The sequence below is a fragment of the Ipomoea triloba genome, chromosome 2 (genome assembly GCF_003576645.1).
Source record: "Ipomoea triloba cultivar NCNSP0323 chromosome 2, ASM357664v1".
Taxonomy (NCBI): Eukaryota; Viridiplantae; Streptophyta; class Magnoliopsida; order Solanales; family Convolvulaceae; genus Ipomoea; species Ipomoea triloba.
In genome coordinates, this window is record NC_044917.1 from 4,492,353 (window position 1) to 4,502,198 (window position 9,846).

At 39.1% G+C, this 9,846-nt stretch overlaps 2 protein-coding genes across 2 annotated transcripts; both read right to left on the reverse strand.

Annotated features, from left to right (window-relative positions):
- Positions 1–5,154: 5,154 nt before the first annotated feature.
- LOC116011296 (tryptophan decarboxylase TDC2-like) lies at positions 5,155–6,915 on the reverse strand. The gene has a single exon (XM_031250849.1). The coding sequence runs from the start codon at positions 6,705–6,707 to the stop codon at positions 5,220–5,222; it is 1,488 nt and encodes a 495-aa protein (XP_031106709.1). The 5' UTR covers positions 6,708–6,915; the 3' UTR covers positions 5,155–5,219.
- Positions 6,715–8,924, reverse strand: LOC116010113 (tryptophan decarboxylase TDC2-like). The gene is made up of 2 exons (XM_031249379.1): positions 7,243–8,924; positions 6,715–6,755 (listed from the first exon to the last, which is right to left on the reverse strand). Exons 1-2 carry the CDS (start codon positions 8,714–8,716, stop codon positions 6,715–6,717), a joined length of 1,515 nt encoding a protein of 504 aa, XP_031105239.1. The 5' UTR covers positions 8,717–8,924.
- Between the last annotated feature and the right edge of the window lie 922 nt (positions 8,925–9,846).

The following is a 9,846-nucleotide window of genomic DNA, read 5'->3' on the forward strand; positions in this document are numbered from 1 at the left end:
CTCAGTGTACATTCTCAAGTAGTGATCGTAAGTTTCCCTTGTCATCCAAAAAAATATATAATTGAAGGATACGATGGACAACATTACAAGTAAAGAATTAAATTTAAAAATGTGACATTGTGATGGAATTGATATAGAAATAAAATCATTATATGCGATTTATTTTTTCTAGGCAGTTTCATAGTTATTATATAAAAGTGGAGTTTTCACTCATCACCCAAATTGATAAAAATCTAGCGTGATTTATCTATTTTATGTGATTTGTGAGATATCACACATGAGTAAGATTTATCTTTTCTCTCCTCAATAAAAAAAAATATATAAACTCATAATATTAATACACAACTCAAAAACCAGAAATACAAAATTTCTTCTAGAATTTTTTTTTTAAAAAAAAAAAGAGAGAGAGAGAGAAAAAGAACAATCGTTTAGAAGGAGTTGAATTTGTCAATTCAAGTTTATTTAATATTATTAATGAGCTGCAAACAAATTTCAACAGCATTATGTTATTTGGTACAACCAACTTGCATATCATACATGTGGTTTTAAAGATTTAATTAACTGCCAAAGAGGTTAAAGTTTAGCGCGATGAGTGATGATGAGAAACCAGAAGATAAGGAAGGGAAGTGTGGACAGCTTTGGAACCAAACAATCATTTAATAGGCTTCCTAAGGCCCCCACAATTGCTATAAACATAACACCAACTTTTGACATAATTCACCAATCCATTGAACATTTAGACCTATCGCCTATACCTGTTTTGTCTGAAAACCACTTGCACCTTAAAACTTTAGCGCACATACATTATAATCAGTACTTCTTTACTTTATCTCTCTCTGTGTGTATATATATATGGTCCAGGTGATAACACCTCTTAACGTGAGAACATACGGATTTTTTAGTATTGCACTGTAAGTTCTTCATGAATGTACAATAATTACTTTAGCTCCATTACTACTCCATGTATGCACCGAAACTACTATATGATGCACGGAAATTACTATATGAATGAGCGGTGCATTCATGTAGTAGTTACGGAGTTGTAGTAGTTATTGTGTATTCATGTAAAATTTACCGTAGATTATAGAAGAAGTCGGCATATTTTCAGGTTAAGAGATGCTCTCGGTTGAAAATAAATAAATAAATATATATATATATATATATATATATATATATATATATATATAAAGCTATGGTGTAGCAGTAGGTACAGCAGTCTACAAAGTTGATAATATGGGGAATGGATGCATGGAGTTGTTGGTCACGTTTTGACTTTGGTTTTTGACTGGGTCAAAGGAATTATTTCATATTATAGCTAATTATATGACTTTATTTAGTACCTGGCCATTGTGTAGTCTTTGTCTACTCACCTCACCAAGTGCTGTCCTTACCCATGCATAGTCCATACTCCATAGCCCAAAAGAAACATACCCCAAAAAAATATTACGAATTGTTAAGTTCTAAACATGGCACAATGTACCCTTCCCAAAATGTGGTAAAAAAAAATTACCTAGATCACTATTTTCATAGCTAGAAAACCATGTGTTAAAATTTTGAGTCGATTGTATTGAGGCCAAACACTTGGGATGAGGACGAAGACAATAAATTGGCCAAGGACGACTATAGGACCCATTGTCCTTACCCATCACAAAGAGTTAAGAGTTCTACTTCATTGATAATCTCAAAGCTACATATTAGTTTGATTTCTAATCTACTAGCTAGGATATGTGTGGCTTAACATTATCATGGGCACCAACATTATATTACTCCATTTAATTAATGGTGCAAAACTAGATATAATGATTGCAAGACCATAATCTCCAAGGTGGTTTAATTTGGTGGAAAGTGATTAGTTGGAGATGCAAGTAGTGGGACTTAATGACAAGGTTGATAGCAATATATATACATATAATTTGTAGATGATGAATCAATCTTTCATCGGATTCCATGAATATATACCCCCCAATACAAGTGTATGTTATAATTAATTAATATTATATTGTAAACATCAAGAAACTAAGTAAGCATAAATTAATGAAGGTGCAGTGTGAGTATAAATAAAAGAAAAGAAAATAGATGGAGTTAAGAGGACGAGAGACACGAAAAGAAGAGGTGGGGTCAGTAGGAAGAAGCCAAACCAGCTTTTAAGTTTTTCATCACTTCGAAACACCTTTGAATTGAACACCCCCACCCCTTCTTTAATGGATGCTTAGTTTGCCCATCTCGTACGCATTCCATTTGTTTTTCTTTCCCTTTTTCCTTTTCAAGAAAGCAAATTCAATTCAATTATATTGATTCTCCTCCCTTAGCTTGCTTGCATAGATTCAAGAGAAAGCCACCTCCAATGCAAATAATAATCACCTACTCCTATCCTGGCCTATACATGCATCTCTCTCTTTACACCTCCTAAGAGAACCGCTACTGGTTAAACTTTTAAAGTTGAAGGAATATTGGTGGTTAACTTGTATGATGGTAACAATTTGAAAGTCAAAAATCAGGTCATTTTAAAAGTTTAAGACTAAAAGTGACAACATCATCATATCCCGAGGATGTCATATGACATTAACTCTATTTATAAATCATTGACACATATTTTATAATTTATTTTCTCTAACAATATAATGTTAAAAAGATGTATGTGAAGGAGAAAATTTGTAGGGTATTAATACATGCATATATTAGTTTAGGTGATTTAAGGGGCGGGGAGGGGAAAGAGATGGAGGGCACATGATGAGTGCATGGTATCACGCCAGCCCCCCACGCAGACAACACCATGATTGTGGATGTAATAATATATAGGAATAGGAGTAGGATTAGAAGAAAAAAAAAATAGGAATATAAGAGGGGGCCGGGTGGGGTGGGAAGATCAGAGTAAAGAGTATAGACAACCAAACTGGGCCTGCTATTAACATTTGAGACAAAATCAAAAAACCTACACACCCCTATTATTTATGCACTTTTGTAATTCACTGCCAGTACTGTACCAGACAGCCAGCTATGCTGTCTACCCATGCAGGCATATATGCCTCTCATGCTATATGCACCATATCTCTTCTTCCTCCCCACCCCACCCCTTCTTTTCTTATATTTTTAATTAATTTCTTTTCTACAAAAAGAAAGAAACTACAAATAAATTATAAGTTTTGTGGTGTAAAACATGATAAATTTAAAATAATAGATTATTTTGAAACACTATTTCAAGTAACATTTCAAAATAAGCTCCTAACTTTTTAACTTTCTTTTTTAATTTTATCTGTGTTAATTTACAAAAATGACACAATCTACCATTTATTAATCAAAATTTAAATATTTTGAGTAATTTATAATACATACATATTATTTTCAATATATATTCTTAGTAAAGAGATTGAATGAAAATATCTTGTCACACATTATAATTGATATTATTGAGTAAAAAGGAAACATAAACCAAATATTTAATTTCATACTTAGTCTTCCTTTTACATTTTATCTATTTCAAACATATAAAAACAAATAAAAAAAAATAGTACATAAGAGTAATGCTACATATCCATTTTTTTTTTCATTTTTTTTCATTCAATCCATCCCTCATGCTGTGGAAGTATTTAATTGGTAAAGTTCATGCATGACACTCAATTAATGAAAGATACATCATGGGATAAAAATTGAAGAAAAATTTTAAGAGAGAGAGATATAAAATATTTTTCTTAAAGTAAATAAACATTATGTAAATCGAGTAGAGATATTTCAAGAGGTTTAATTTGACCTAAAATTTGATATATAGATGCCTGAATTAATTTACACAATTACACGTGTGATTTCAACCGACAGTAACGTGGGATATAAAGAAAATCCGAAAAAGTAAGGCGACATGCAAGGAGTCATCATAATAATATGTCAACATTCCTCGTAAATCATACTGCACCGCCTGTCTAAAACAAAAAGATTTGATTAATGATGAAAGATTGCAGTCAATTATGTACCCTTAATTCAAAATGATTAGCAAACCTTTGACAGATCAGATCGTAATAATTGAGATACTTAGGCTTGTCAGGTTGTTCTCATTCTTGATCCAATAACGTTCGGTCGCTTGCGCGATTAATTAGATTATTCCGATTCCGAAAGTGGAAAAACATCGGTGCCTCTGAAGCCCATCTTGTAAATTGGATAGCTCAGCTAGCTTGGCCCAACAAAAATTTTGTATTGTAACTTCTGTATGAAACAATGTTTGCAAGTTGTCCAAAAGGCAATAACCGAACTAATAGTTGCTCCTAAATTGGGCTCATGTTGTACAATATCAAACCTTAACTAATACTCCAATAGTTATACCATTTCCTGCGCAGCTTAGGTGGAAGGCGAAGAAGGCCTCCTTCCGGGGGGCCCAAGCCATCAGTGAGAAGACCAATCACAATTTACATACTGAATGTTCACAATACAATTTGAAAGATCCGTTACCGAAGTCGCTTGGGTTGCCCCTTTTTCTGTTTTAGGAATAAAATCCAAACTTAATTAAGGAAAGTTGTCTACTCTAAATTTGTAAACTATTTCCTTTATTTCTTAAGGCTAGTTGCCTATGTATAAAGAACTTTTGGGGCACATTGTAAAGGGTTTGATTTTTTTTCTCATAATAAAGTTATTTTCACATTATGTACATTAGTGTTGGCTTGTCAACCAACTATCTCGTAGTTGTGAAACCAACAAATCAATTATCCCCGACTAGTATTACATTCTTTTTCATAAGTAACTGTTCAACTATTAAATATTATTTCTTCTGTCCCATTTTATCTGTCCTAATTACTATTCATTAGTCAAACCCGCTCTTTCTTCTTTGTTTATTTCATTTAGTATTTTTTTTTTGTGTTTAATAGTGCTTTTAGTGTAGTTTATAAATATATAAATTTTGTATATTAATATTAAATTTAATATTATTAAAAATTGAGTTAAAAATAACTTCAAGTCAAGTGTGGTTAACCGATACAAACACATAAAATGAGACGGAGGGAGTACATTTTAACAAATAATTTATTCCTAAATAGTATTATATTCTTGAACATAAATATTACACATTCTAACTTAATAACATTCTTTACTTACTACAATTCGTTTAGAAATTATTTATTTATAATAACACAGGTTTCCATTAGTCATTATTTTTTTAGAGCTTCCATTAGTCACTAATTTTTTTTTGAAAGGCCATTAGTCACTAGTTATTCCTAAACAAATTGAAGTTATTCCTTCTACTGATTAGCGAGCAGAGCATCAGCTGAGTCTTGTATCAACTTCCAAGCGGTGGCCACGTGGTGGTCTTCCGTCAGCGTGGCCCCCACTGCAAACCTCAGCATATACACCCCGCCGGCAATCGTGTGACTCATATACGCACGACCCGTTGAGTTCACACACTCCAGTAGCTTCATGTTCAAAATCTCCGATCCCTTTAACCGAAAGCACACTAACGAAAACACCCTCGGGGCAACAATCTCGAACCTCGGGTCGGATCCTACCAGCCCTTCGAACATCTTGGCCAGCCGGACGTCGGAGCGGATGTGGGTTTGGAGGTTGGCGACGCCGTAGGTGCGGAGGACGAGCCATAACCGGAGCGATCTGAACCGGCGGCTGGTTCCGAGTTGCCAGTCCTTGTAGTCCACCACGGCCTCGTGGTCGCTCCGTTTGTTTCGCAAGTACTCCGGGTAGGTACTCAAAGCCTTGACGAGCGAACCCGGTTCCCGGACCCACAGGCAACAGCAGTCCAGGTAAGTGAGTAGCCACTTGTGTGGACTCAGACTCAGTGAGTCAACTCGTTCGATCCCGTCCAGGTGGTGCCGGAACTCGGGGCATATGCACGCGCTCCCGCCGTACGCGGCGTCCACGTGGACCCAAATGTTGTGCTCCCCCGCCACATCGGAAAGACGACTGACAGGGTCAACGGCGTTCGTGGAAGTGGTCCCCACTGTAGCACAGAGGAAGAGTGGGACCAGCCCCGCTGCCACGTCAGATTCAATTACTCCGCGTAGGGCCACCGGGGATAAAGAGAAATTGGTATCGTGTGAGGTTGGAATTATCCTAATATTGCATGGGAAAATGCCGGCCAACTTGCAAGCTTTTTCATACGTAGAGTGAGTCTGATCGGAGCCATAAACGACGAGCTTTCCAACATTATCATAACCTATGATCCCTAGAGCCCGATCACGGGCGGCAATGAGGGTGCAAAGGATTGCCTCGCTGGTGGTTCCTTGGATAACCCCGCCCCCAGATCCTCCAAACATGAAGGATTTAGGAAGCTTGAGCATATTTCCCAGCCAATCCATAACCACCATTTCTAACTCTGTGGCCGCCGGAGATGCGAGCCAATTGAACCCGACGGAGTTGAAGCATGTGCACAGCATTTCTCCGACGAAAGCCGCAGAGCTTACGGTGGCCGGGAAAAATGCAAAGAAATTGGGGCTTAGCCAATGAGTCATGCCGGGAAGTATATCCTTGTGGACATCGCTCAAAATGGTCTCAAACTCTTCCGGCCGATTCGGTGCCGTCGGCGGCTGACCATTCCGGAGATAACCAGGCTCTACCTGGCTTAGAACAGGGTAACTCTCAATATTATTGTAATAGTCGGCAATAAAGTCGACCATACGATGAGCTTGCCTGCGAAACTCTTCAACATCAAGCGGCTTGAATTCGCCGATAATGTTGGATGTGGATTGTGGGATATTCTTTTCATCAAGACTACCCATTTTCCGGTTACAGTTTGCTGACTATGGAGAAGATCAGAGGATTATATTCTAGGATGAAATATAACAACTAAATGTTACGTTGAAGCTAGGAGAATCTCGTAGGTAGGGAGATTTAAATAAAGTCATGAGGCAGCGAGACAGTTGAATTGGTAGTTGTATATAGACTAGACCACGGTTCGGTTCCTGTCCGGTTCCAGTTCAGAACCGCCGGTTCGCAGTTCTAAGATAGCCGGAATCGGAACCGGAACCTTATATTACTGGTTCTTGTCCGGTTCCGGAACCGGCGGTTCCGGCCGGTTCTAACCGGACTTTTATTTTTATTTTTATTTTTATTTTTTTTTGTTACTCCATAGCTCCATACTTTAGTATTTAATATTATGTTTATTTAGTTTGTTGGTTTTGTTGCAAGTTTGCAACTCGCAAGGGACCAGAGCTGCAGTTGCAACGTATATTTATATATATAATATATAATATATAATGAATCCTAATCATATGAGAACTATGCCCAAGTGAGAACGTGAGGACAAATCTAAACCATTGATCTGCAAGATCTGATGGANCAACTTCCAAGCGGTGGCCACGTGGTGGTCTTCCGTCAGCGTGGCCCCCACTGCAAACCTCAGCATATACACCCCGCCGGCAATCGTGTGACTCATATACGCACGACCCGTTGAGTTCACACACTCCAGTAGCTTCATGTTCAAAATCTCCGATCCCTTTAACCGAAAGCACACTAACGAAAACACCCTCGGGGCAACAATCTCGAACCTCGGGTCGGATCCTACCAGCCCTTCGAACATCTTGGCCAGCCGGACGTCGGAGCGGATGTGGGTTTGGAGGTTGGCGACGCCGTAGGTGCGGAGGACGAGCCATAACCGGAGCGATCTGAACCGGCGGCTGGTTCCGAGTTGCCAGTCCTTGTAGTCCACCACGGCCTCGTGGTCGCTCCGTTTGTTTCGCAAGTACTCCGGGTAGGTACTCAAAGCCTTGACGAGCGAACCCGGTTCCCGGACCCACAGGCAACAGCAGTCCAGGTAAGTGAGTAGCCACTTGTGTGGACTCAGACTCAGTGAGTCAACTCGTTCGATCCCGTCCAGGTGGTGCCGGAACTCGGGGCATATGCACGCGCTCCCGCCGTACGCGGCGTCCACGTGGACCCAAATGTTGTGCTCCCCCGCCACATCGGAAAGACGACTGACAGGGTCAACGGCGTTCGTGGAAGTGGTCCCCACTGTAGCACAGAGGAAGAGTGGGACCAGCCCCGCTGCCACGTCAGATTCAATTACTCCGCGTAGGGCCACCGGGGATAAAGAGAAATTGGTATCGTGTGAGGTTGGAATTATCCTAATATTGCATGGGAAAATGCCGGCCAACTTGCAAGCTTTTTCATACGTAGAGTGAGTCTGATCGGAGCCATAAACGACGAGCTTTCCAACATTATCATAACCTATGATCCCTAGAGCCCGATCACGGGCGGCAATGAGGGTGCAAAGGATTGCCTCGCTGGTGGTTCCTTGGATAACCCCGCCCCCAGATCCTCCAAACATGAAGGATTTAGGAAGCTTGAGCATATTTCCCAGCCAATCCATAACCACCATTTCTAACTCTGTGGCCGCCGGAGATGCGAGCCAATTGAACCCGACGGAGTTGAAGCATGTGCACAGCATTTCTCCGACGAAAGCCGCAGAGCTTACGGTGGCCGGGAAAAATGCAAAGAAATTGGGGCTTAGCCAATGAGTCATGCCGGGAAGTATATCCTTGTGGACATCGCTCAAAATGGTCTCAAACTCTTCCGGCCGATTCGGTGCCGTCGGCGGCTGACCATTCCGGAGATAACCAGGCTCTACCTGGCTTAGAACAGGGTAACTCTCAATATTATTGTAATAGTCGGCAATAAAGTCGACCATACGATGAGCTTGCCTGCGAAACTCTTCAACATCAAGCGGCTTGAATTCGCCGATAATGTTGGATGTGGATTGTGGGATATTCTTTTCATCAAGACTACCCATTTTCCGGTTACAGTTTGCTGACTATGGAGAAGATCAGAGGATTATATTCTAGGATGAAATATAACAACTAAATGTTACGTTGAAGCTAGGAGAATCTCGTAGGTAGGGAGATTTAAATAAAGTCATGAGGCAGCGAGACAGTTGAATTGGTAGTTGTATATAGACTAGACCACGGTTCGGTTCCTGTCCGGTTCCAGTTCAGAACCGCCGGTTCGCAGTTCTAAGATAGCCGGAATCGGAACCGGAACCTTATATTACTGGTTCTTGTCCGGTTCCGGAACCGGCGGTTCCGGCCGGTTCTAACCGGACTTTTATTTTTATTTTTATTTTTATTTTTTTTTGTTACTCCATAGCTCCATACTTTAGTATTTAATATTATGTTTATTTAGTTTGTTGGTTTTGTTGCAAGTTTGCAACTCGCAAGGGACCAGAGCTGCAGTTGCAACGTATATTTATATATATAATATATAATATATAATGAATCCTAATCATATGAGAACTATGCCCAAGTGAGAACGTGAGGACAAATCTAAACCATTGATCTGCAAGATCTGATGGATGAGAAATCAAGTAAAAAATGAGCGGGGTCATTTTCATAAATATTATAAACTTTTAAAATGAGCGGGGTCATTTTCATAAATATTACAAAATTTTGTTTATTTCAACCGTTAGATCTACTAGATTAATGGTTTGGATTTGTCCTTACGTTCTCACCTGAGACATGGTTCTCACCTGATTAAGGACCATAATATATATACTATGTAATATATAATATATAATATCTATGATATATAATATATAATATGTAATATATATATAATTTAATAATATATATATATATGTATATTTACGATTCCGGTTCCGGAACTGGAACCGAAACTGCCCGTACGGTTCCAGTTCCGGTTCGGTTGAAACAGTAGACGGTTCGATTCGAACCGAACCGTGGTCATCCCTAGTTGTATACTTTTATCAAGTAAGCCTATCATTATCCTTGAAAGAGAGGCTTTAGCAAGATGATTTGGCATGCTAGGGGATTTTTTCTTTTTTCTTTTTTTTTTTTGAGATTATACTTAGGTGCAATGCAAGCTTGCTTGCCAAAAAAAAAATAAAAAAAAATGCCACATGACAGC

Excerpts from the sequence above, each read along its gene's own strand:
- LOC116011296 (XM_031250849.1), bottom strand. The coding sequence starts at position 6,707 with ATGGGTAGTCTTGATGAAAAGAATATCCCACAATCCACATCCAACATT.